Source organism: Moschus berezovskii, chromosome 26, assembly GCF_049115385.1.
Source record: "Moschus berezovskii isolate FMDL1 chromosome 26, NW_MosBer_1.0, whole genome shotgun sequence".
Taxonomy (NCBI): Eukaryota; Metazoa; Chordata; class Mammalia; order Artiodactyla; family Moschidae; genus Moschus; species Moschus berezovskii.
In genome coordinates this window covers 6,442,733-6,470,236 of record NC_142485.1, presented here as the reverse complement: position 1 = coordinate 6,470,236, position 27,504 = coordinate 6,442,733, and the positions used below count along the sequence as shown (strand labels likewise).

At 44.4% G+C, this 27,504-nt stretch overlaps 1 protein-coding gene across 5 annotated transcripts; it reads right to left on the bottom strand.

Annotated features, from left to right (window-relative positions):
- Window positions 1–12,189: 12,189 nt before the first annotated feature.
- LOC129549450 (arylamine N-acetyltransferase 1) lies at window positions 12,190–23,720 on the bottom strand. 5 transcript variants are annotated; one of them, XM_055416718.2, is made up of 3 exons: window positions 23,664–23,720; window positions 22,377–22,622; window positions 12,190–14,557 (listed from the first exon to the last, which is right to left on the bottom strand). In XM_055416718.2, the coding sequence occupies exon 3, from the start codon at window positions 14,550–14,552 to the stop codon at window positions 13,680–13,682; it is 873 nt and encodes a 290-aa protein (XP_055272693.2). In that variant the 5' UTR covers window positions 14,553–14,557; window positions 22,377–22,622; window positions 23,664–23,720; the 3' UTR covers window positions 12,190–13,679. The 5 variants fall into 5 exon arrangements, with proteins under 5 accessions (XP_055272693.2, XP_055272690.2, XP_088688745.1 ...); XM_055416715.2 differs by having other exon boundaries at window positions 22,377–22,458; window positions 23,664–23,712; XM_088832619.1 differs by having other exon boundaries at window positions 22,377–23,021; window positions 23,664–23,687.
- Between the last annotated feature and the right edge of the window lie 3,784 nt (window positions 23,721–27,504).

Sequence of the window (27,504 nt, the reverse complement as noted above, 5' to 3'; positions counted from 1 at the left end):
AGTTTCTTAGTTATTAGTTATTGACTTTCATCCTATCTTCCCAACTCATTCCCTCTGTGAGAAGAAAATTGTTTCTTTGACACACAAATAGGTACAAAATATTTGTGGACTAAAGCAATGAATGGATTGATCATTTTAAAAAAAATTAACAGCTAGTTCAAGAGAAACAGACTTGCGGAGGAAAATTGAGACGGAGAATGTGATGGTGTAAGGGTGAGACATGAATACGAACATAAATATGATCTAGTTCTTGCCACCAATCAATTTACAGTCGGTAGGCAGAAAAGTCATAAATATTTAACATCTTGAATATCTTTTGTATCTTCACTCCTTTAATAAATGCTCCTATATTAGACAGAGAAGTCAAAAGAGATAGTTGTTATCCTTAAGGGGTTTATTTCTTAGTTGGGGCAGCCTCTTGAAACAACAGTGAGTGTATTGAAACTACTTGCAGCTTTCAAGAAACTGGGTGTTTTGTTGTTGTTTATTTATTAATGAACATTCACATGAAAGATGCGGTGTTGGGAGCTCAGGGTGCTGGGTGGCTGTTGGAGTTTGAAAGACCTCCGTGGAGTATCTTTCCCACAAGGGAGACCCTTCCCAGGGAACAGCGAGACCATTCACGTTCGGATGCAAACAGCAAGAGGTTTATTCAGATACACAGGTACCTGGGGCGACAAAGTCTCTCGGTGGACTTGCGCGCCCAACGGCTGGAGCAGGGGGTTTTTATGGGGTCGGGATGCAGAAAGCGCGGGTACAGAAGCGAGAAGCTTGGTTACAGGGTTTTCATTGGTTGGTTTAAAAGAAAACCAAATATGGCGGGGACAGGTTCCAGGATACATAAGCACCTATTTCTGTTCAAAAGATCAAGCTGGCAGAAGCTCATTGGCCAGTTTATACATGCGCGGAAGCTCATTGGCCAGCTTATACGCACGCGGTTTTTAGGGGGGGGGGTTTCCCTCTTTTACTGATTGGCTCGACTTTTGGCGCCGGCGGGACTTTTCTTGGGAGGAGTTTCTTAATTCTTGGCGCCGGCGGGATCTTTTTAGGGAGGAGTCTGTGACTCAAGTTTGTGTGTCGCAATCCCCTCCTCCCTCTAGGGGCTTTTTGAGACCTGGCCCAAGATAGTCAAATTATGGATTTCTCATTCCCCCATTTCTGTTGTTCAAACGGAGGAATCTTCCTCCGTGGGTAGAGTTTGATCCAGGGATCTTTAGTTCTATGAGCAGCAAGCAAAGTACAGAAGCAAAAATGCATTACAGGAACATCAAGTTCTACATTAGGTCACAGCGTCCAATCTGAAATCACACCCATAATATCATTTTTTAGGATATCTGGGAAATAGCTACTCTATTTTGACTTTTAATAGTAAAATTTTTTTAATAGCCAAAGCAGATGTCACCATTAATGACGTCAGTGTTTTTCTAGGTATGAGAAGATGCAAGAATGGGAACTCATAAAACCTTTTTCTGAAAAGATCTGACTATCTGAAGGCCTGTTCTGCCAGTTTTTTTCAGAGCACAGAGTGCCTCATTCCTGATTTTCACCCTGAACTTCTTTCAGGGGGTGTTGCAGCAGCTTGCAATGGTCGTGACATAATCTTTGTAGAGGCAGCTGGCAAGTACCAACTTCCAGTCAGCAGGGTCCCTTCATAGCCACATATCTGACCATGTGACACCATTTCATGGCCATTGTGTCCCGCGTTGCTGGGAAGGCTCATTCCCAGGTCTAGGGAAGCGATGGGCCACTCAGTGTGCTAAAATTGGACCAGGCCTTGCAAGTAGCAAAAGTCTCTGGACCACTGTCTCACTAGCCTCCTGGTCCAGGAAAATATTCCCTCTTGTTGCTTTTTCTCATACCCAGAGTCACACTATTACAATTATTGATCTCATATGGAACTGCATATCAGCATTATATCACAGGCTCAGTGAAACAAGTGACATAGAAAATAATATAGCCATAGCTAGAAGTTAAGAGTAAAATAAGAATTATAAGTCAAGAACTTTTCTTAGGTAAAGCCTGGTATACCCCAAGTCACCTGACTTCATTTGTTAAATGACTATAGCCTGGTGTTAATCTCCTGGTTGTACATTATGAAGCATCTGACCTTTATCTGAAGATTGGTTACTGAGATAAGCCTTAGAAACTAGCCTAGAGTGTCCTTTTTAATAACTTAATTAAATTTTTTAGCAGTATCACGTAACAAGGGACTGTTTAGCCATGAGTCTTAGTAAACACTAGACATTAACAAAACTAGAAACTTAATTTAACAATTTACAAACTTAATATTCCATGATTTTTCATTATGGAGGCATTAACCCTGTAGCCAGGAAGGCTTTAACCCATCAAATAAAAAATGAGGTTTGTCAGGGAGCTGAGAAAAGCCAAGCAGCCATCTTGGATTTCCCATAGCCCTGACTCTGATTTCCAGCTATTGTTTTTCATTTTCCAATTTAGAAGCAGACTTTTGCCATGGTTTAAGGACATTAGGATGGCACAAGTCTAACAGAGTTTTTGTATAAGCAGAATGAGCTTTTACATGTCTACAAACCCGACAATTGGATTAATTTCTAAAACTAGCATAGGATCAGGCCTATGGTAGAAAAGCATTTGATTTATATGCAGAGATCTAAGAAGTCAAGAAAACATAAATAATCCTACGAATCAGGTCCAGCATCTTGGGCAAGCTGTCTACCTCTGATGTCGTCGTCTTCTCATCCTGGTGTAGTGTAGTTTCTTCTGGAAAAAGTCCTTCCATCCAGGTTGGAGACAGTCCCTTAAATTATGTCTTTTTTCCAGTCCTAGTTGCAGGTCATAAGGCATCTGATCTTCATCCAAAGATAGATCACTGAGACAAGCTTCAGAAACAAACCTAGGGTGCTCTTTAAGAACTCAACCAAATCCCATATTAATATCACATAACAGCAAAGATCATTCAGGAAATGAGTCTTAGTAGATACAGACTTCCATTAACAAACTAGGATTCAACATTCATTGAAACATCTTTTTCTCCCTAAAATCACCCTCATTTTTATCAAATATAACCAGATTAAGACTTGTTTACAAAATAGATCTGTTCTCAATAAACTTGACCTGATTATTTATATAACCATAGACTTTTTTTTTTTTTTTTTTTGCTTTGCTGAAACTTTTATGGAGTCTTTAACTTGACTTTAAAACCTTTCAGGGCTAGGAAAGTCATCTCAAAGGCTTATCACAGATTTTGCCTAACAGATGTGAGTGAATTCCTCCCTTTCTTAAGGTCTCCAAAACTGAGATTTCTGTACCTGTTAGTGAGATAACCTTCTTAGTTTATCTGATAAAGTTACTGGAAGCCTAAGAGTTTCCAGTCTCTGAAGGGGTCAGACAGAGAAAAATGTTAAATGCTTCAATTTGTGTATTAAATACCATTTTACCAAATTACTGTTAAGTCATAATTAAAACACAGATTCAAACCAGTAATTTTTCAGAAACCATAAAAGTTATAAGCATATTTGCCAGTTCATTCGGTCCTTTTGTTAACCTTTGTACAGTCATCAGGTTTCTCACTAGAATCTTTTAATTTCTTACCCAGTTCAGAAACTTGTATTTATCCAAAAGTCCTTTTTTATAAATCTTCTGGAAGAGGAAGCATTTTCACAAGAAACTTGGTTAGTGCTGTGACAACACTTTAAGATAGTAATCAGAATTATGGAAACATTTTACCTGAATATATCAGAATTTATATATAAATTGTTTCTAGGATATCTGTATTAGTAACATTTACCATACAATATACCCGAGACTTATTATTCACTTGACAGTACTTCCCATGTAATTTAACATGGAAGTTGAACCCAATTAGTATAATATCTCCCTTTGGGATGTTTCAGGGGCCCTCTGAAGCATCCCAAAGTCAGCTAGAAGCCAAAAGTGCTTCATCAGATTGATTTAGGAAGTTTTGTCAACAAATATCAGAAAGGTTTAGAACACTCAGTCAGATGGGATTATAGGTCACTGAAACAATAGCTATTCATTCAGCCATAGTAACAATATAGGATTTCAGAGGCAAATATAGAACAGACCATTTAAGAGGCAAATAATCTTAAATCTATTGTCAAATGCAGTCTAACATCTCAAGAAAACGTTTGTTTATACACAAAACTCTTTCCTTGGGGTCCACTTTCCACAAAACCATTTTATCACTTTCTGTACCCATTTGTTCTCCCATCCTGAAACAGCCAACTGTAAGTCAGACCTACTACCTTTTTCCTTCATAAAGGTAACTTTATTATTTATACCTTCTTTACTGAACACACACATCTTACTTCCCTTAAGCAACCAAGACTTGACCTTTATATTATCATTCTATAGATTGGTGAACATAAACACCAGTGATAACTTAAAAATTTTAGCAAACATCTCAGGATGGCATCAAACATTATTTGTTAATAGTCTAAAATCTTTAGTTTTTCTATAAGTTAGTATTCAGTAGTGAATGTTTCAGAACCTTATTTTATTTGGAAATGACCTAGCTATTCAATAAAATTTTGTTACTTAATTTAGCACAACCTTAGAAATTCAGGTTACCAAAATCTAGAGAAACTGTTTTAGACAGACATTTTAATCTTAATAGAGTTTATCTAAAAGCTCTTGTCTCATTTACATTTCTTAGAAGTTTTTTTTTTTTTTTTTTCACTCAAGGTAATTTCTTTGTCGACAAACTTGTACCAGATATATTTATGTTGAACCTAGGTGCAATGAAAATATTCTACTTAATGTTAATTACTCTAAGACATGTCTATATTAGATAGATCAACAAACATTAATATCAGGTATTTAATACTGAATATTTCCCACTTTACTTGAACCTGGAATTTATTAATTTAGAATTATCTGATTTGTAAGCGCTTACCCTTTAAGCCAATTAAATAGAGCTCATTTACAAATTAACTTCAAAAATATTACTCAGAGACAAAGACATACCAAGACATATTAAGACAGACACAGTGTGAGTCTTCAGTCATGAATTAGACATCTTTCCAATGCTGTAAAGTAAGACTCAGGGGGGGTGGTTAGAGATTGACCCATTTTTTTCTAGTAAGAGTACTCCTGTTATAAGACAAACAAACACGACACAGAGACTAATACACCAAAATCGCACGGCACGGTTTTTGCGCAAAACTGAAAACAAAAGCTCGGATGGAGGCGTAGATGAGGGTCCGGATCCCTCGCCTCCCTGAAGTTTCACGTACCCCTCGGACAAGGGCGGAGCCCCGAAAAGTCCGACTCTGGTCGTGAACTGAGACGGATGAGCACCGAAAAATCGGGCTCCAGATAGCCTTGGAACGTCTTCCAGGCTTGCGGAGGGAAGTCCGAGCTCGTCAGCTCCTTCCTGCTCCGCCAGATACAGATTGTTTCAGCTGAAACCCGAGTTGCACCACAACAGACACACAGAAAGTACGAAAACATAAAACAGTAAAACATAAAACGCTGGCCAGCTTACCTCCCGACGAGGGGTCGGTGGTCCCTGGGCGAGGGGGGGGTCTCCGGATCCCGGACGAGCCCCCAAATGAAAGACCTCCGTGGAGTATCTTTCCCACAAGGGAGACCCTTCCCAGGGAACAGCGAGACCATTCACGTTCGGATGCAAACAGCAAGAGGTTTATTCAGATACACAGGTACCTGGGGCGACAAAGTCTCTCGGTGGACTTGCGCGCCCAACGGCTGGAGCAGGGGGTTTTTATGGGGTCGGGATGCAGAAAGCGCGGGTACAGAAGCGAGAAGCTTGGTTACAGGGTTTTCATTGGTTGGTTTAAAAGAAAACCAAATATGGCGGGGACAGGTTCCAGGATACATAAGCACCTATTTCTGTTCAAAAGATCAAGCTGGCAGAAGCTCATTGGCCAGTTTATACATGCGCGGAAGCTCATTGGCCAGCTTATACGCACGCGGTTTTTAGGGGGGGGGGTTTCCCTCTTTTACTGATTGGCTCGACTTTTGGCGCCGGCGGGACTTTTCTTGGGAGGAGTTTCTTAATTCTTGGCGCCGGCGGGATCTTTTTAGGGAGGAGTCTGTGACTCAAGTTTGTGTGTCGCAATCCCCTCCTCCCTCTAGGGGCTTTTTGAGACCTGGCCCAAGATAGTCAAATTATGGATTTCTCAGTTATTATCATCTTTTCTTGTGGTGGGCTCCCACTCAACATGGGTCATCTGGTGGGAATAACAGATATAATTTGGCAGAGGGTAATTTTTTTCTTTCTTTTTTTTTTAAGGAAAGAAGCTTCAAGCTGCTTTAGATGTAAGAATGAAGACAAAAATCTGCTTAAATGGGTCTTTGTTCTGGGAAGAATCATTTGCATTGCCCTTAGAAATGCAAATGTCAGGCAAGTAGGCCTTGGGAAAAGATGTAATGGTTATGTAATTTTCTTGATAAATACTGTTTCAAATAAAATCTCTTAGTAGGCACAGGAAGTCTGAGAGTTCAGCTGGTCAATTCACCTAATACCTGGGGCTCTTCTGAGATGGTGGGACATAGAACCCAAACCCAGCGATTTGAAGTCAGTGAAAGCCAACTTCTTAGGTGGCGTGGCCTTAGCCAAGACACTGAAGGTAGAAAAGGACTCTGAAAACCCTAAACAAAAGAAAGGGGAGTCTGGGTTGGTGATCCAGATGCACACCAAAGGCCTGGGCTCCTGGAGGAGGAATGATTTGGCTGACATTGAAAGCGCCCGTGAACCTCCCTTTTCTAACAGTGACCGTGCTTTGCGGAACAATGGCTGATGGAGGGAATGTAAACTGAAATGATCCAGTGTTCATATCATGAACTCTTTGTTGCAAAACTCAGACTTAAAGAAAGTAGGGAAAACCACAAGCTCATTCAGGTATAAGCTAAATCAAACCCCTTATGATAATACAGTGGAACTGACAAAGAGATTCAAGTTATTAGATCTGATAGACAGAGTGCCTGAAGAACTATGGTTTGTAACATTGTACAGGAGGAAGTGACCAGAACCATCCCCAAGATAAAGAAATGCAAGAAGGCAAAGGGGTTGTCCGAGGAGGCCTCACAATAGTTGAGGAAAGAAGAGACGTGAAAGGCAAGGGAGAAAGGGAAGGATATGCCCAACTGAAGGGAGAGTTCTGGAGAGCAGCAAGGAGAGAGAAGAAGGCCTTAAATGAACAGCTGTAGCCACGCGTTCTGGGAAACAAACTCACTCAGAAGGACAATGCAGATAGTGGAGTGCAGTTTATTACACCGGCGGGCCCAAGGCAGAGTCTCTCTTAGTCAAGGACCCCAAGCAGCATTTGTGAAAATCTTTTATACCCCATGTGTACATGTCCAAACCCACCACCCCAAATTCCTTGAGACTTCCATAAACAAAGGAAGGGTAAATACAATCACAATAACCCCATCCTTCATGTGTTAGGTGTTCAAACAGTTAATAATCAATAAGCCTGTGATTACATTCCGATAGATACAGAAAGAATTTATGACCTGTCTGGAGGCAGGGGTGATTAGAGTATGTTTTCTCTTAGGCGATGAGTGACCTGGATGTGATCTTCAAGATTCACCTGTCTAGAAGAGGTCTTATCCTTCTACTGTAGTTTCCATAGGCCCTAAGCACAGAGTTCAGAGTCCATTGGAGAGGTGGCCGAGCATGATCAGCATGAACAGGCCTAAGATGGGGTCCAGGCCCTATGAATTCCTTCTTCAGAACAATGCAAAGAAAGAGAGGAAAATGTTAGAATAGGAAAGACTAGAGATCTCTGCAAGAAAATTGGAGATGCCAAAGGAACATTTCGTGCAAGGATGGGCACCATAAAGGACAGAAATGGAAAGTACCTAATAGAAGCAGAGGAGATTAAGAAGAAGTGGTAAAATACACAGAAGAACTATACAAGAAAGGTCTTAATGACCCAAACAACCATGACAGTGTGGTCACTTACTTTAGAGCCTGACATCCTGGAATGTGAAGTGAAGTGGGTCTTAGGAAGTATCACTTTGAAAAAAGCTAGTGGAGGTGATGGAATTCCAGCTGAGCTATTTCAAATCCTGAAGGATGCTCCTGTAAGTGCTACACTCAATATGTCAGCAAATTTGGAAGACTCAGCAGTGGCCACAGAAAACGTCAGTTTTCATTCCAGTCCCGAAGAAGGGCAATGCCAAAGAATGTTCAAACTTCGGTACGATCCCACTAATGAGTACAATCTGCACATGGTAGTAAGGTCATGCTCAAAATTCTTTAAGCTAAGCTTCAGCAGTATGTGAACCGAGAACATCCAGATGTACAAGCTGGATTTAGAATAGGCAGAGGAACCAGGGATCAAATTGCCAACACTCATTGGATCATAGAGAAAGCAAGGGAATTCCAGAAAAACATCTACATCATTGCCTACAAAAGCATTCAACTCTGTGGATCACAACCAGCTGTGGGAAATTCTAAGAGATGGGAATACCAGACCACTTTTCCTGTCTCTTGATAAATCTGTATGCAGGTCAAGAAGCAACAGTTTGAAACAGACATGGAACAACAGACTGATTCAAAATTGGGAAAGGAGTACAACAAGGCTTTATATTGTCACCGTGCTTATTTAACTTGTATTCAGAGTATCTTATGCAAAATGCAGGGCTGGATGGATCACAAGCTGGTATCAAGATTGTCAGGAGAAACATCAACAACCTGAGCTGTGCAGATGATACCACTCTAATGGTAGAAAGCTAAGAGGACCTAAAGAGATTCTTGATGAGGGTGAAAGAAGAGAGTGAAAAAGCTGCCTTAAAACTCAGCATTCAAAAAGCTAAGATCACGGTATCTGGTCCCATCACTTCATGGCAAATGGAAGAAGAAAACGTGGAAGCAGTGGCAGATTTTATTTTCTTGGGCTCCAAAATCACTGCGGATGGAGACTGCAGCCATGAAATTAAAAGACTCTTGCTCTTTGGAAGGAAAGTTACGACCAACCTAGCCAACCCATTAAAAAGCAGAGACATCACTTTGCCAACAAAGGTCCATATAATCAAAGCTATGGTTTTTCCAGTGGTCATGTACGGATGCGAGAGTTGGATATTCAAGAAGACTGAGCACCAAAGAATTGATGCTTTTCAACTGTGGTGTTGGAGAAGATTCTCGAGAGTCCCTTGGGCTGCAAGGAGATTCAACCAGTCCATCCTAAAGGAAATCAGTCCTGAATGTTCATTGGAAGGACTGATGCTGAAGCTGAAGCTCCAATCCTTTGGCCTCCTGATGTGAAGAGCTGACTCATTGGAAAAGACCCTGATGCTGGGAAAGACTGAGGTCAGGAGAGTGGGTTTTGACAGAGGATGCGTTGGTTGAATGGCATCACCAACTCAATGGACATGAGTTTGAGGAAACGCCGGGAGATAATGAAGGACATGGAGGCCTGGCGTGCTGCAGTCCATGGGCTCTCAGTGAGTTGGATATGACTTAGCGACTGAACAAGAATTTGCCCTGTTGTCCTAGACAGAAACTGAGGCTATTCATGCACTTATTCAACAAGTATTTCTTCAACACCTACTTGATAAGTGAATATGGCAGAGTCCCAACCAGCTGTGAACCTAGTCTGAACTTCCATCAGGAGGGAAACTCTGCACTTGAGTCTAGGGTGTCTGGGTATATCTTGGGAGGCCTCTGGACAAAACTACCCTCACCCTGAAGGAAAATCCTTAGATAAAGGTTTGTTAGCTCCCATGGGGCTGTAGTCTCCTTGTAAGAAAATAAGTTTGGTTTTTTTTTGTCAATTTTAACCACTATGAAAATCACGGCAGAAGCATGCAGTGGATCCGAAAGCCCAGAGAATAAAGGCAAGAACCATGGAAACAACGCCCATGAGGTAGGACTGAGGCCTCCCCAAGCAACTGGCCCCAGGGGCCCCACCGGATTGCAGACCTACGCCGGACCGAGGCGTGCTGTGTGCTCCTTGCTCGCGCCGCAGTGAATGGACCGTCCACAGTGGTAATTTTCACTCATTTCGCTGTTGCCTGTGGAGTGTGTCGGGAAAGGTAATGTGTTATGATGGTTTACAAGGACTCTCATCAAGAAGAACGATACTCAAAGAACTGCACTCACAAAACTACACCTGAGAAGCCGCATCTGCATCTGCCCTGACGACACCACCCTGGACTTCAAGGTTGAGCCTGACGCCAGAATGGGAGGAGACGCGAATGTAAATTTTTGCTGCCAGAGGGTTGACAGTCAGATTATATTTTCCAAAGATGCCTGTGAAATTATCTTTGAAACTTTCTGCATCAAGAAGTGAAGTCTCAGGGCTTCCCTGGTGACTCAGTGGTAAAGAATCTGCCTGCCAATGTAGGAGACACAAGTTCGATCCCTGGTTCGGGAAGGTCCCACGAGCCGTGGACCAACTAAGCTGGAGTGCCACAAGAGTTGAGCCTGTGCTCTAGAGCCCGGGAGCCACAGCTACTGAAGCCCTCAGGACTAGAGCCCGTGCTCCACGAGGGACGCCACTGCAGTGGGAAGTCCGTGTACTGCAACTGGAGCAGCCCCCTGCTTGTTACAACGGAGACCCAGCACGGTCAAAAATAATGAATGCATGAGAAAACTGAAAAAAAAAAAAAAGGTCCATGTCAAAAAGATCTTTAAGAAAAAAATAAAAGTGAAGTTTAGTTCTTGCCGCTTGAATCCGGAAGGCCTCGTGTCTTACTTATAACCAACAAAATTGGCAAAAAAAAAAAAAAATAATGCTATGTGACTTTGATGCTAGGTCATGACAGGGGATTTAAACTGCTCAATGTGTGTGGGGTTTTATTTGGGGGGGAATGAAAATATTGCAAACTTAGATGGAGGTGGTGTTTGCCCAACATTGTGATTGTAGAGAAATTTCACTTCATCTGAAAACATCATTCTTTTTTAAAGGTGCTTTAATTTCCACCATATAAGCTAGACCCCTCCTACCTAGCATTCCGAGTCCCTGGTTGAGAACTATGGCTGCCCTGAGCCTCCCATGCTGTGAGGGAGCCCAGACCAATTGCAGAGGCCACATGTAGCTTGTCCCTTTGTGGGCCCAGCTTAGCAATGCAGTGCCAGAGAAGGTGCTTCTACATGGTTCTAGCATGTGGCCATCCAATAACCACGAGCCACTGGAGTTCTCTCAGCTGAGACGGGACACTGGAGAGCAGAAAAGAACCATGCCTCTGTGCCCTTCCTAAAGTACAGACTCACAGGATCTGTGAGCAAACTAAAATAATTGATTTAAACCACTAAGCTTCAGGGCAGTTTGTTAAGCAGCAGTAGTAACAGGATCAATAATCATTAATCCACAGAGAACACGCATTTAAATCTCCACTGGAGAGAAGTTAACATTGCACAGAAAGGCACACTTGTTCAATCTGGAAACTAAATTTTATATCCCTAAGTATCTTTCAACTATTTTGCCACCCTCCTCCCCCACCCCCCCCATGTCATGTCATGTCAAGAAAAAGCAAATGGGTTTCTGGATGTGTGTGGATATGTGAGGTCGTGTCTGACTCTTTGCAATCCCATGGACTGTAATTCCTCTGTCCATGGCATTCCCAAGACAAAAATACTGGAGTGGTTTGCCATTTCATCCTCCAGAGGATCTTCCTGACTCAGGGATCGAACCTGCACCTCTTGCATCAGCAAGCGGGTTCTTTACCACTGAGCCACCAGGGAAGCCTGGGTTTCAGGATTCTCACACAATATGACTTGGACTCATTTGTACAAAACTGCATCATTTTTCTTGAGCCACAGTTTGATCTGGGTAATGTAACTTGCCACCATTTCTTCCCTTGGCATGGTCTTTTCAGAATGTAAGAAAACCCTTTCCGCCCAAGAGTACCAGGCATGACTGAGCCTGCTGCAAATAAAGCGGCAGAGTTGAACGAGGCCCATCGGGAGGGAGGGAGGGAAGACGGTGCTGTAGGTCTGACACGTATTTATTCGGGCAGTGGCCCCGCTTTACCCCGAGGAATGGGAGGCGCAGGTTCATCAAGTGATTCACCTGGTGTCCACAGGATTGAACTCCGAACTACATACTTTGAAGTGCATAGTCTTTCTCTTACCACAAAGAGTAGAAAGAAGTAAAAGAATAGAACTGGTAGACAAGAAAGAGGATTCAACGAAGACTCTGCTGCAAAGAAAAAAAAAAAAAAGCCCCATTAATAACTTAACTTTTCAAAAAAAAACTTTGAGACTGATATTGTATTGGCCAGTAACATTTTAATTAACATATTTTTCAACATCTAGATTTTACAGATAATACATGTTTAAACTTTTAGTATTAGACAAAAATACCTAGTTCTAAAAACTTGAAAATTCCAAATATCAGTGTTTGAAAAATGGTATTAAGGAAAAAAAAGGTACATGTAAAAAGTTTACATGAAGAAAAAAAATTTTTTTAAGAAATTAATTAAAGAAAAAATGTACATGAAGAACTATGGTTGCAGAAAGAGCCATGTAAGAAATTATTGGCTGTGTCAGTCTCTTGATACTTATGTTAACAAGTATTGGTTTATGCTTTGTCTTGAGAACTATTAGGTAAGCAATATCATTTCTCATTGTTCTTGGTTGAATTATAATCCCATTATACATGTGGTGTTTCTGCTCAAATTTGACATTGGATATACGCTGGGAGAATTTAATAAAAATGATTGCCTCTAAGTTCTAGTTATGAATGATGGTTAAACATGTTCTATGAATTCAACATTCAACCAACATGTTTTCTAGCATATATCACTTTTTCCTCAAGAAAACCACAGGCCATCGTTAAAACATGTTAAACCTTTGCTATTATAAATTTGGGAAAGGTTCAGTTCAGGTCAGCCACTCAGTCCTGTCTGACTCTTTGTGACCCCATAGACTGCAGCACACCAGGCCTCCCTGTCCATCACCAACTCCTGGAGCCTACTCAAACTCATATTGAGTACTCCATCACATTGATGGTGCCATCCAACCATCCCATCCTCTGTCGTCCCCTTCTCCTCCCACCTTCAATCTTTCCCAGCATCAGGGTCTTTTCCAATGAGTCGGTTCTTCGTATCAGGTGGCCAAAGTATTGGGAGTTTCAACTTCAGCATCAGTCCTTCCAACGAACACTCAAGACTGATCTCCTTTAGAATGGACTGGTTCACTCTCCTTGCAGTCCAAGGGACTCTCAAGAGTCTTCTCCAACACCACAGTTCAAAAGCATCAATTCTTTGGTGCTCAACTTTTTTATAGTCCAACTCTCAAAATTTTTTTAATGTTATCTAATGATACATGCTGACATTTTTAAAGGGTGAAATGATCTGATGTCTATGTTTTCTTCAGTAAAATGTGGAAGTGTTGAGAAAATATGATGGATCGGCCTCTAGTTCCTATTGATAAACTGAGTGATAAGTAAATGGAGATTTATTATTTCATTCTACTTTTATGGACAGGCTTCCCTGGAGGTTTAGTGATAAAGAATCCATCTGTAATGCAGGAGAAGCAGGTTTGATCCCTGGGCCAGGAAGATTCCCTGGAGTAAGAAACGGCAACCTATTCCAGTAATCTTGCCTCAGAAATCCCATGGACAGAGGAGCCTGACAGTCCATGGGTTCGCAAAAGAGTCAGACACAACTTGGCGAGAAAACAAAAACAACTTTTATTCACATTTAATTTTTTTGTGATTAAAAAGTTACAGCACCAGAAAATCATGGGACCATTTTTACTGCTTCCTCTAAATGGTAAAAAATTTATCACCATGTTTGGGGATAAGCTTTTTCTCCAGGGAAATGTTAAATATGGTTTTTAGATTTTCTTCTATGTCTTTCTCGGTCAGTGTCTTAAACTCTACCAAGTCTGTATTGTCCTTATAGTTGAACCTCCTGTAGGTGAGGGTGAAACCCACTAAGCAATGAACACCTTCTGGGGTCTGCAAGGAGCAAAACGACTTGCTTGTAAACACAGATGCTGGAGACTCTTGAAGGTATGTATTCACAGACTCAAAGTCTTTAATCGTTCGAGGTTCAAGAGTAAAAGAGTAGATTTTCCGATACTCGTTCTTCTCCAAGAGGTCAGAATCCAGAAATTCCTGGTTTGGGATGTACTGCTGTCTTCTGATTTGGTCCAGGTACCAGGTTCCTCCCTCTTCAGTCAAGCGGAAGATGCAAGGCGTCTGGGGCTGGTACTTCCCAGAAACTAACTCTAGAGGCTGCCACATCTGGTAAGAGCGTCCAAATCCAGCATCGGCTATGTAGTCCCTGCCATCGACGGTCACCTTCAGCAGGAGGTGAATCATGGCCTTGCTGTATCTGTCGGTGAATGCGTTGTAAACATACCCTCCCAATATGGTGGTCTCAAAACCCATCGTGGTCAGAGCCCAGTACAGAAGGTGGTTGACTTGGAGACACCACCCACCCCGGTTCCTCCTCACAATTTGATCAAAAATGGCCTCTAAGTCCAATTCCATGCCTTCCCCACAGTGGATATTAAGGTTCTCAAAGGGAATGGCTCGGATCTGATGCTGAAGAATGTCAGTTAATGTTTCCAAGTCCAATTTGTCCCTTGAGTTCTTATAACCAATTCTTTCAAAATATGCTTCAATATTCATGGTTCCTTAAGGAGAGGAAAACAAAACAAAAGCAAATATATTACTTTCATACTTGGATTTCTTTGATTAGCTTGATTATAACAAATGTATTTTAACTATTTAAATAAAATATTTTAATATGCCTTTTAAATTTTAAGGCATAATTATAAGCCTTTTGTGTGTATGCTTTTGCTGTTTTAATGCCTTTTGCATGTACAAGCTCACAAATGAAGAAGAAGAGTATCACTTCTTCCATGTTTTGAGCATGAGAAGTTGGAAATCCAGATGAAGTGATGAGTAAAATCACAGAGAGTTTACATGTGGTTTTCTTGGTGATGAGTAAGGAGAGGTACAAATTGGCATCAATTAAAATAGAGTATACAAACAATTCCTAATATAAACAGGAGAATGATATAATAGGGGACTTGACCCACTCAGTTTCCTCTTTAGCTGAACTTTACAGAAATTTCCCTACTCAACGAGTTTGTTCACAAACTGATTTGTTCATTTATTCAGTAAATGGTTTGCTGAAATGTTATTATGTATAAATTACTAAACTAATGGTTGCTTATTTTAAAAAATCCTACATTTTATGGGGGCTGGTTTGACACAGATAATGAAATGAATGAATTTTAAAAACACATGCAATTTCTTAGATTGGGATCAGTGCTCTGGAGAAAATAAAGTGAAGGACGATAAGACACACACAGACAGCTTCAGTTTCCAGTAAGGCGGGCAGCATCTCTATAATTTTAAGGATGGGAGAGAAGGAGCCACGTCCTTATTGTGGGAGGATCACTCAGGAAGGACCAGAGAATTTTTCAAAAGTCTTAAACCAGAACCTGCCTAGAGTGTCCAAAGAACATTCAAGGAAGCCAGGATGAAGGGAGCAGAGGGACTGAAAGGAAGCGTGGACCGAGATGAGGCCTGGCCTTCCGGCTCTTCGTCTGACATGAGGAATCAGTGTGAGAAGGGCAAGGGGAAGCCTGCAGTTTGGGCAAAGTGGACCATTGTCCATTTGATACGTTTGGACAGGGACCGGCACACACAGAGCTGAAAGAAGAGACACGTGGCCCGGCCAGGAGCAACTCAAAGCGCCTTTGCTCCAGGACCAGTGCTTTGCTCACGGATGGCGTGTGGCCCGAGTCAGCTCTCTGAGACTCTGCTGAGACTTAAGCAGGTGTTTTTCCTGCAGGGCCAGAAGCTGGTGGGATATTTGCCCAAAGCTGGTAGGAGACCGCTGAAGAATAGCGCCCGCCGAGAATTTAATGAGGTGAGGAATGAAGAGCAGGGGAAGGACAGATGAGAAAAGACAGCAATCAATATTTTGCTTTTCTGGCGACGTGAGTCAAAACAGTCCTTATTTTGTAGAATTCCATGTTGAAAAGCTTTCTGTCCGTTAGTCACTGATTGTAACAGTGGCGTATTACCTTTGGTAAGATGACATGGCCTGAGGCGAGAGACTTAAAAAGGCCTGCCCTAGACATCTTGGAATGTGAAGTCAAGTGGGCCTTAGAGAGCATCACGATGAACAAAGCTAGTGGAGGTGATGGAATTCCAGTTGAGCTATTTCAAGTCTTGAAAGATGATGCTGTGAAAGTGCTGCACTCAATATGCCAGCAGATTTGGAAAACTCAGCAGTGGCCACAGGACTGGAAAAGGTCAGTCTTCATTCCAATCCCAAAGAAAGGCAATGCCAAAGAATGCTCAAACTACCACACAATTGCACTCATCTCACACGCTAGTAAAGTCATGCTCAAAATTCTCCAAGCCAGGCTTCAGCAATACATAAACCGTGAACTTCCAGATGTTCAAACAGGTTTTAGAAAAGGCAGAGGAACCAGAAATCAAATTGCCAACATCCGCTGGATCATGGAGAAAGCAAGAAAGTTCCAGAAAAACATCTATTTCTGCTTCACTGACTATGCCAAAGCCTTTGACTGTGTGGATCACAATAAACTGCAGACAATTCTGAAAGAGATGGGAATACCAGACCACCTGACCTGACTCTTGAGAAACCTGTATGCAGGTCAGGAAGCAACAGTCAGAACTGGACATGGAACAACAGACTGGTTCCAAATAGGAAAAGGAGTACATCAAGGTTGTATATTGTCACCCTGCTTATTTAACTTATATGCAGAGTACATCATGAGGAATGCTGGGCTGGAAGAAGCACAAGCTGGAATCAAGATTGCTGGGAGAAATATCAATAACCTCAGATATGCAGATGACACCACCCTTATGGCAGAAAATGAAGAGGAACTCAAAGGCCTCTTGATGAAAGTGAAAGAGGAGAGTGAAAAGGTTGGCTTGAAGCTCAACATTCAGAAAACAAAGATCATGGCATCTGGTCCCATCACTTCATGGGAAATAGATGGGGAAACAGTGAAAACTGTGTCAGACTTTATTTTTTTGGGCTCCAAAATCACTGCGGATGCTGATTGCAGCCATAAAATTAAAAGACGCTTACTCCTTGGAAGGAAAGTTATGACCAACCTAGATAGCATATTAAAAAGCAGAGACATTACTTTGCCAACCAAGGTCCGTCTAGTCAAGGCTATGGTTTTTCCCGTGGTCATGTATGGATGTGAGAGTTGGACTGTGAAGAAAGCTGATCGCCGAAGAATTGATGCTTTTGAACTGTGATGCTGGAGAAGACTCTTGAGAGTCCCTTGGACTGCAAGGAGATCCAACCAGTCCATTCTAGAGGAGATCACACCTGGGTGTTCATTGGAAGGTCTGATGCTAAATCTGAAACTCCAATACTTTGGCCACCTCATGCGACGAGTTGACTCACTGGAAAAGAGTCTGATGCTAGGAGGGATTGGGGGTAGGAGGAGACAGGGATGACAGAGAATGAGATGGCTGGATGGCATCACCCACTCGATGGACATGAGTTTGAGTGAACTCCGGGAGTTGGTGATGGACAGAGAGGACTGGTGTGCTGTGATTCATGGGGTCGCAAAGAGTCAGACACGACTGAGCGACTGAACTGAACTGAACTGAACTGAACCATTTCATTTACGGGTGGGTTAACCCTCCTTCTTTTATTTGGAAAGTAATGTATACTTTTTAAAGTTATATTTTGATTGTAAAGTTTTTTTCTTTGTTCTTTATTTTTTTAAAGATATGATGCTCAGTTAGAATTTAGTACCCTCAATTCCATTGAGAAGAACCCAGTATTGGAACCTGAATGCAAGCAGCATGTTATAACCAAATTATACCTCCATGACTGCCGGAGCCAGCGAGGGAAATCCTACCCGTGGCAAAGGTCAATTGGGGAAGAGGCCTGACGGGCAAAGGCTAATCAGGACTCGAGGAACCCCCTGGACTTACCTGAGCATCTACCCCAAAGAAAACCGGAGTCTGATTGGCTTACTATCTTACGCCTCTTACCAAGTCCTCTAATACTTACGGGGGCTTCCCCCCAACCACCTTTCTCTGAAAACAATAATTCAGAGCTGTAGTTAGAAAGTTCTCCTTGGCTTAATAGGTGTGTTCCAATCCAAGCCCCTCTGATAGCTTTCTAACTTTCATGACAAGTTTGTCCGGGCTCTTACAACTACGAATGTGACTGTTTACAGCCTCCCAGCCATGCAAGGACAGAAAGCCTAATATTCTAAAATACAGGAATTTGTTGAAGAAGTTAAAATCATTAGAATAGTACTAAAAAAGATTTCATTGTTGAATCAATGCTTGCTGCAAAGTTTCCTCTATCTATTTTATCCTTGGAACTATATTAATCACATATAGAGAAAATAAGTAGTAGCCTTTGATTTAACCACATCAGATCTTAAGTTAATAAATTCCTTTCTTGTAGCTCACTACACCCTTGCCTTATAGGAATGTAACTTTGTCATGTGTCTTTAGAGAATAGCACCTGACTTTAGGAAAATCACCTTAAAAGAATATAAGACTTTTTCTAGCTAACTATGGCAAGCCACTCCAGTACTACTGCCTAGAAAATCCCATGGATGGAGGAGCCTGGTTGGCTGTAGTCCGTGGGGTCGCTAAGGGTCGGACACGACTGAGCGACTTCACTTTCACTTTTCACTTTCACACATTGGAGAAGGAAATGGCAACCCACTCCAGTGTTCTTGCCTGGAGAATCCCAGGGAAGGGGGAGCCTGGTGGGCTTCCGTCTATGGGGTCACACAGAGTCGGACACGACTGAAGTGACTTAGCAGCAGCAGCAGCAACCTTTGTTAGGAGAGAGGGCCATAAACTGTTAGCAGGCCTCCTGGCCAGAAGATGATGTAAACCACCTAAAACTTTTGTATATCACGAGACATACAAAAATAAGCCCTGATCCTGATAAGGGTCAAGACTGCCGACCCCGCATGATTTTGGCGTGACTCTATACCTCCCTTTCTCTATTTTTTATGTGCACAACTTAGGGTATAAAAACAGCACTGGAAAATAAAGTTTTGGGTCTTGCTCACTGAAGCTTGGTCTCCCCGTGTTATTCTTTCTCTTTTTCCGTCCTTTTCTCTATTCTCCTTTTTCTGGTTGAGATCCTTGGAGCTCTGGGCCCTCTGCATTTACTTATCTGCCTGGGCTTCTAAGACCCACTCGAGGGGGTGCCCTGGTGGGATGCCTCCAGTGATTCGAGAGGGTGCCTTCAGCCTACGTAAACAGAGCACACCCCGGGCTGGGGTTTTATTGGTTTCCTGCGTAAACCAAGGAATCATCAGCCCCTGTCTGTCTCTCTTTCTCTCTCTCTCGCTGACGCTGACGCCGTTCATCCCGAGGATACCCTGGGCCATATCGAGGCAATCAACAAGGATGTGTGAACCCTGTTCCAGGCCCCTGATCGATACTGCAAGTTTCATCAAACACATCAAAGACCAGCATGTAAGCTAGCACCTGTCTTCCTTTAGCTATTAAGTATAATTGCGATGGCTTCCCAGTGGTGCAGTGGTAAAGATTCTGCCTGCCAGTGCACGGCACTCAGGAGACCCAGGTTTGAGGCCTGGATCAGGAAGATCCCCTGGAGGAGAAAATGGCAACCCACTCCAGTATTCTTGCCTGGAGAATCTGGTGGACAAAGGAGCCTGGCAGGCAACAGTCTGTTCAGTTCAGTTGCTCAGTCGTATCTGACTCTTTATGACCCCATGGACTGCAGCACGCCAGGCCTCCCTGTCCATCACCAACTCCCGGAGTTCACTCAAACTCATGTCCATCGAGTCGGTGATGCCATCCAGCCATCTCATCCTCTGTCATCCCCTTCTCCTCCCGCCTTTAATGTGGCTACAGTTCATGGGGTCACAAAAGAGTTGGACAAAACTGAGTGACTAAACAGCAGCAACAGCCGACACGCATACACTTATCTGGTCACCTCCCCGTAGCCTGTGGAGCTGCAAGTCAAAATGAAAAAATAAGGAGGGGAAAGGCAGAATTGACTCCTTTTATTATCGGATGGAGTAGCAAACGTATAAGAATTGTGGCTAAAGTACTTTAAAAACATATTTTAAAGGTGACTGAAGTGAAAGCCGTTAGACCCGCTGACCTCCGCCTCGGGTGTGGAGGTTAAAGAACAGAACCCGCTCAGAGCGTCCTGCTCGGGCCCAGGGCACTGCCGAGGACTCGGGACCGAGGCTGGTGTGGGGATGCTGTGTGTCGGCCACCCGCGTCCCCTCAGGTCTCTCTGACCACCTGGCTGTGCCCCTGACCGGCCTGGCTTCAGGACCTGCACGTGGACTCTTTGGCAGACCTCCTGGGGGCTCCTGGGGCAGCTCTGCCCTCCCGTGTGGAGAATCAGATGTGTTGGGGACTTCGTGTCCTCTCAGGACAGCCCTTCATGGGGACTTACTGGTGAGATGTTCTGAAAACCCCGCCGCCTTGCCCTGAGTCGAGAAAAGACTCTGGAGTTGTGATTCCCACCTGGGCCGGCACTGGGTTTGCCCTTCTTTCATGAGGCACTTGCTCCCTGGGCCAGAATCAGTGTCTGAACCTGGGGAACCTGACAAGTCACGTCAGTGGTCACCGGGGAGAGCTCTGTGGCACAAAGCTAAGATGGACAGGATGAGACAATTTCTAGAGGGCCCTGAAAGTCAGGCCAGAGAGCGAATGCCTGTTGCTTCGCTGAATGGACAAAGGCCAACAGTCACCTGGCTGCTGCGACGTATCCCTAAGTGATATGGTTCTTCCCCGGAGAGCGGGTTGAGATGAAGACCTCAGCTCCCAGTCTGGGGTCTCCACATCTTTCATGTCCAGAAGTGGTTTCAATTTTTTAAATTTTATTTTACTTTATCTTATATTTTATTTTTGAGCTAGAGAAATCCTGATTCTTTCCCCAAACAAAATTGTAAGCCAAAGTCTAAAACAGAATAATTGAAAACAGGTTGGTCCCGAGGCAGTCCGGCCCTGAGTGCTGCCCTCATGCCTCAGGGGTGCAAGCAGCCGGGGTGGTCACGGACCGAGGTGGCGTCTTCCATCCCAACTGCCCGCACTTCAGACACGACCGCCTGGAAGAGCCCAAGACGGTGTGAGCGAGAGGATTTTCTTCCTGTGTGGGTCTCACATCCTGTCTGTTTCCTTTACTCTGCCTCAGTGATGGCATCCCACTGGATTGACACTAAGACTCACTCCCGACCCCAGGGCAGAGGGGCGTCTGCTTGACTCTGGGATGGAAGGGACCTGCGAGGCCAGCCCTGCTCAGAGGCTGTCAGACGACTCGCCTTAGCGCACCGAAGGCCCGTGGGTCTGCCAGGGCTCCGAGCTGGAGCCGCAGAGTCAGGCAGGTACTGTGGGGACCGCTGAGCAGGCCCCCAGAGCCCGTCCAGACGGCAGAAGCTGAACAAAGCCAGACTTGGGGACAGAAGTATGAGGGAGTTGATAGTTTAAAAACAAAACCCTCCTTTTGAGGGAAGGCATGGAGGAGGAATTAAAGTGAGGTCCCAGGGGCAGGGAGTGACAGGCCGAAGTCACACTCTGGGCCACAAGCAGGGTCAGTATCTCCTGCCAGCCTTTCTGCCGTGACTGAAAGTGTTCGTCGTTCAGTTGTGTCCGACTCTTTGGACACCATGGACTGTAGCCCACTAGGCTCCTCTGTCCATGAGATTCTCCAGGCCAGAATACTGGAGTGGGTTGCCATGCCCTCCTCCAGGGGAGCTTCCAGACCCAGGGATCGAATCCCTATCTCCTGCATTGCAGGCAGATTCTTTAGCATCTGAGGCACCAGACGGGAAGCCTGTCATGACAGAACAGATTATTAAACATTGGTGTGACAATCACACGACCTAACTAAACCATTTAAAGTGAACAGTTCAGTCCTTTGGTACCTTCACAACTTGGTGCAACCACCCTTCTGTTTAGTTCTGAACTCTCTTACTCACCCATTGAGACCCCAGACTCGTGAGCAGGTAGTCCCCAGCCCCTCCCGCCTCTGCAGCCACCAGGTGCCTTCCTGTCTCCCTGAGGGCTTCCAGCTTCAGGCGCTGCGAACAGTGCTGCAGACAGAATCTGTGCCCAAGTGCTTTTTCCTGTATCTGACTTCAATTCACTGGGTGTGTGCCTAGAATAGAGCTGCCCAGCTGAAGAGCAGGACTTGGAGGCGCTTCTGGAGGCTTTTTGTTCCCTGTGCTCTGAGTTTCTTTCCTCCTTCCCACCCCTTCCCTTTGTTGTTCTGTCGCCCCATCGTGTCTGACTCTTTGAGACCCCGTGGACTGTCCCCCACCACACTCCTCTGCCCACGGGATTTCCCAGGCAAGAACACTGGAGTGGGTTGCCATTTCCTTCTCCAGGGGATCTTCCTGACCCAGGGTTCGAAACTGTGGCTCCTGCATTGCAGGAGGATTTTGTTGCCGTGAGCCACCGTGTGAGCCCTCCCTTCCCTTCTCTTACCTGTTTTTTGGTGTCGAAGCTTACTGCAAGGACCTGTGAAGCAGCCCAGTCCTAGGGGGCAAGTGGCCAGCCCAGTGATCTTCTGGATGAAAAAAAAGAGGTTGCCTTTCAAGCCAAGCCCACAGACCCTCTTCACGATGCTGAGAGTGCAGGCGGCCTGCAGAGCCACCTCTCCAAGGAGAACAGCCAAAGAAGGTCAGACTCCGTCAGCAGAAAGGTCTGAATGTTTGTTTCGCCTTTTATTCCCTTTTGAGGAGCAGCAGAAACTCAGATTTGTGGGTGTAACCTGCCTGTTTTTACAACTGGCTCTGAACTATTGAAACCTGTCAAGGCCAAACAAAATAAGTCTCTGGGTGGAATGGAACTCTATATAATAGTTGGCGGGTAACAACTTCCTTCTGAGTGCGAGAGGGTGGGGTCAGCTATCGGGTGGCTTAGAAACTAAAGGGTGACTCAAGGGAAGGGAAAGTTCGGTGATCAGAGAGCAAGCGGGTGTGTGGTTTTTGTGGGCACAGGGCAGGGCAGGGGATCAAAGTCCAGAGCAGGGAACTCACAGGGCCCCTGGCTTCGGAGCCGTCCGCCTCCACAGGCTCCTCTCCCCTGTGGAACTCTGCTCATCAGTGCCCAGGGAACGCTTTCGTCAGCCTGCCCGACAGTGAGAGAGTTATTCCTGGTGTGCATGGCCCCTGGAGATCCTTGGGGCCCTCCTTCTATCCAGAGAAAACCTCCCCAAGCATTCCCTTACACTGTACAGACAATGCAACCCAGCCTCCCTGGGTGTTTTGGGACCAATAGAGAATTTCTGATCCCTTAATGCTGGAGGAGCCGGAGTGATCCTGAACTTGCTGCCTACAGGACTGACTGAGCCCTTGGGGACATGCTCAGTTAGGTTCAGAGAAGGTGGACATCACTGATGCAATTATCCGAGAGAACACTGTCCTCTGAAACACGTGTTGTACACATTAGCTATCTTGTATATATTAAAGTAAGCTCTCTTATTAGCTCCAGCATTCCGAGAGATAAACTGACTTTTAGAGATGCTTCTGTGTCCTGCCGAGTCTTCCCAGCTGGCATGTCGGGTGGCTGTGACGCTAACCCTGACAGCTGCAGTGGGGGTCTGTGATCCCTCCGTTATCCTGCACAGCAATTACAGCCTAAGCACGTGTCAGGCAAACTTCCTGAACTGTTCTGGGACCTGAAATTCAGGCCTGTGGAGTCTCCAGTCTCCTGGACTCACATTTGAAATAGGATCAAGCCCCAATTTCCAAGCATAAGCAGGTCACTCACCGAGCTCTCTGGGGCCTGCGACCAGGAACCAGGGCGACGGCCACCCTCCCACTTCCTGGCCCAGCCCAGGAAGAGCCCTCCCTCCTGTCTGCTAAGCACTCCACCCCCTGAGTCTAGTTACCGTCACCCCGGAGCTCTGGGAAATGTAGTCGTGGGGACTTGGGATGACCCTGTGCCCCTCCTGTTCCAATGTACCCTTGTGAGCCAAGGCCCTGGGGTTCAAAGGGGAGGGACCTTGTGGTCCCTGCTCTTAGGCAGCCTGAATATGGATGTCCTGCATGTGCTGTGGGAGGTTAGGCTTTCAGAGGCTCCAGGAAGCGCAGATCCATTAGCCTAGAGGAGCAGGAGGACGTGGAAGTTTTAAATCACTCACCCAGGTTATGACCGCATTTCCTCATCAATTTCCAGGAAGCCCCTAACTTTCTATTCTTTTTCCCCAAGTGGCCCTGTGTAATGTGGTCTAAATTTGTCCGCATAGAAGTTACGAGAGACATACATACTACGCTTTTGTTTCTGTGTTTCTAGTCTGTTAACGATATTAGCCTGTCACTCTTGCTGCCTCTGATGCATTTCCCTCTGTGCTGTGGTTGCTAAGTTATATCTGACTCTTTTGAGACCCTGTGGACTTGCAGCCTGCCAGACTCCTCTGTCTGTGGGATTTCCGAGGCAAGACTATTGGAGTGGGGTGCCATTTCCTTCTCTGGGGGATATTCTCGATCCAGGGATCGAACCTGCATCTCCTCCATTGGCTGGTGGATTCTTTACCACTGAGCCCCCCAGGAAGCTTCATTTCCCTCTACGCTTTATTTCTGTAACTGTCTTCATGACAAAAGTATTGATTTGTGCTCTCTCAAGCACTGAGAGTTCTAGTCCACGCCTCTGGTATGACTCAGCATGAACTTGGGACTCTCTGCCTGAAGGCTTTCTCTTGGCCTCTGCTTGAGCAGGTCAGATGGGCCTGCGACTAACAGCCCTGGAACACCACTCAGCCCAGAAATGGGAGTGGGAGTATCCATTTCTAAGCAGGGCCTGGCACCAATATTTCCACTGCTCTAGACACGGATACTGTATCCAGAGCGTGTGTGTGTTAGTCGCTCAGTCGTGTCCGACTCTTTGCGACCCCACGGACTGTAGCCCACCAGGCTCCCCTGTCCATGGGATTCTCCAGGCAAGAACACTGGAGTGGGTTGCCATTTCCTTCTCCAGTATCTATGGTATATGAGGGCAAACCCCATTACTTTTGGATACCTCATATCCATGGAGCATATGTATCAGGTATAGGAGCTAAAAAAAAAGAAAAACTAGTAGCTTTAATGTGTTTGCTACTGACAAAGCACTGTGATTAAAATGGTCTATTTTATACAAAGCAGAATCTCCTGAATTCTCAGCTTACGTTACTCGAAGTGTCGCAGACTCCCTTGCATCATTATCACCTAGGGTTCCTGTTACAAGTGTAGGTAAGCGGTAATCACTCACAGCTGGTGAGCCAGAATTGGATCTGCAGTCTTAACAAGCTCACAAGCTGAAGCTGATACACACCGATATACTTTTGGTGTTTCCCTTTAAGATGGCTAACGTTCAAGTTCAATCAAAAGTAAGTGTAAAAAAAATACATCTCAAATTCTTTGGAACATATAAAAGGTTGGAGGGTTGACTGAAGACCTTCCACATTCTAAGATCTCTGTGTTTTGTATTTCCCCCAGTATATTTCCGTTCCGTTCCGTTCATGTCGCTCAGTCGTGTCCGACTCTTTGAGACCCCCTGGACTGTAGCCTACCAGGCTTCTCCGTCCATGGGATTCTCCAGGCAGGAATACTGGAGTGGGTTACCGTTTCCTTCTCCAGTATATTTAGCTTACCTTAATTCAATGATGAATAATGGCTGCAGTCTCTACTAGTAGGGCTGAAAGTATGCAGTTTTGTCCTGTGCGAGTTAACACATGTGGAGTTAAAATTGTTATAAGTGAAATTCCTTGTATTCTTTACATTCAATGGGCTCTTCTCCAGTGCAAAATCTGTGTTATTGACAAGGAAGAAAAGACCTGTGAAAAATCACTCACGTAATATTCGTTCGGTCATTTCTCTACACGTGAATTCTAGGCGGCTCCTTCAGTGATGGTCTTCATTTGAAATCTCCCCGTGTTAGTTTATATCCGCAGGCAGTGTTGCTTTGCTTATTCACATACGTTGTCTATCGTGTAGCCCCTCAGTGGTCATAGCTTTCTGATTAAGTTTCAGGTCTTCTTTATGTTTCAGACTCTTTCATGTCCACGAGCTATGTTTAATCAATTACCCTTTTATTGAAACTCAGGCCCCACTTTGACGAGAGTCCTCAGATTGTTTCATCCTTCATTCTGTTCGGTCGCTCTGCTGCTGCTAAGTCACTTCAGTCTTGTCCGACTCTGTGCGACCCCACTGATGGCAGCCCACCAGTCTCCCCCATCCCTGGGATTCTCCAGACAAGAACACTGGAGTGGGTTGCCATTTCCTTCTCCAATGTGTGAAAGTGAAAAGTGAAAGTGAAGTCGCTCAGTCTTGTCCAACTCTTTGTGACCCCATGGACTGCAGCATGCCAGGCCTCCCTGTCCATCACTAACTCCCAGAGCCTACTCAAACTCATGTCCATTGAGTCAGTGATGCCAGCCAACCATCTCATCCTCTGTCGTCCCCTTCTCCTCCTGCCTTTAATCTTTAACAGCATCAGGGTCTTTTCAAATGAGTCAGCTCTTCGCATTAGGTGGCCAAGGAACTGGAGTTTCACCTTGAGCATCAGTCCTTCCAATGAATATTCAGGATTGATTTCCTTTAGGATGGACCAGTTGGATCTCCTTGCAGTGCAAGGGACTCTCAAGAGTCTTTTCCAACACCACAGTTCAAAAGCATCAATTCTTCAGCATTCAGCTTTCTTTATAGCCCAATTCTCACATCCATACATAACTATTGGAAAAAGCACAGCTTTGACTAGACGGACCTTTGTTGGCAAAGTGATGTCTCTGCTTTTTAATGTGCTGTCTAGGTTGGTCATCACTTTTCTTCCAAGGAGCAAGTGTCTTTTAATTTCATGGCTGCAGTCACCATCTGCAGTGATTTTGGAACCTCCCCAAAATAAAGTCTGTCACTGTTTCCCCATCTATTTGCCACGAAGTGATGGAACCAGATGCCATGATCTTAGTTTTCTGAATGTTGAGTTTTAAGCCAACTTTTTCAGTCTCCTCTTTCACTTTCATCAAGAGGTTCTTTAGTTTTTCTTCACTTTCTGACATTAAGTGTGGTGTCATCTGCATATCTGAGGTTATTGATATTTTTCCTGGCAATCCTGATTCCAGCTTGTGCTTCATCTAGCCCAGTGTTTCTCACGATGTACTGGATTATTTCTAGGAAGCTATTTTCCATATTTTCCTGGTAAGTCAGTGGATCCTTGAAAGCACCCTTTGAAAACGTGCAGCCACAATGTTTCATGAACTACCATGAGCCATGTTATTGTCACCACAGCTAGGCTGAGTTTGCAACCAGCTGGTTCAGAAAGACTTGAAGTGCACATTCCAGCTCTGTTGGTGTCAACCAAGTGACTGGAGTCTAATTTTAAGATAATGACACTGTTGCTTGCTGATTGCTACTGCGGTGTCCGTGTCTCTCGGGTAACTGTTTCTCTGTGATTCATTTCATCTAAACCTCTGTCTTCTCTCATGTAACCTGTGTCTGCTCTGAGAGAGATTCCTGGATTCTCTCTTTAGGGTCTTTGAACCTAATATTTAGGTCTTCCTTGCAGCTCAAACAGTAAAGAGTTTGCCTGCAATGCAGGAGAACTGCATTCGATCCCGGGGTGTTGGGAAGATCCCCGG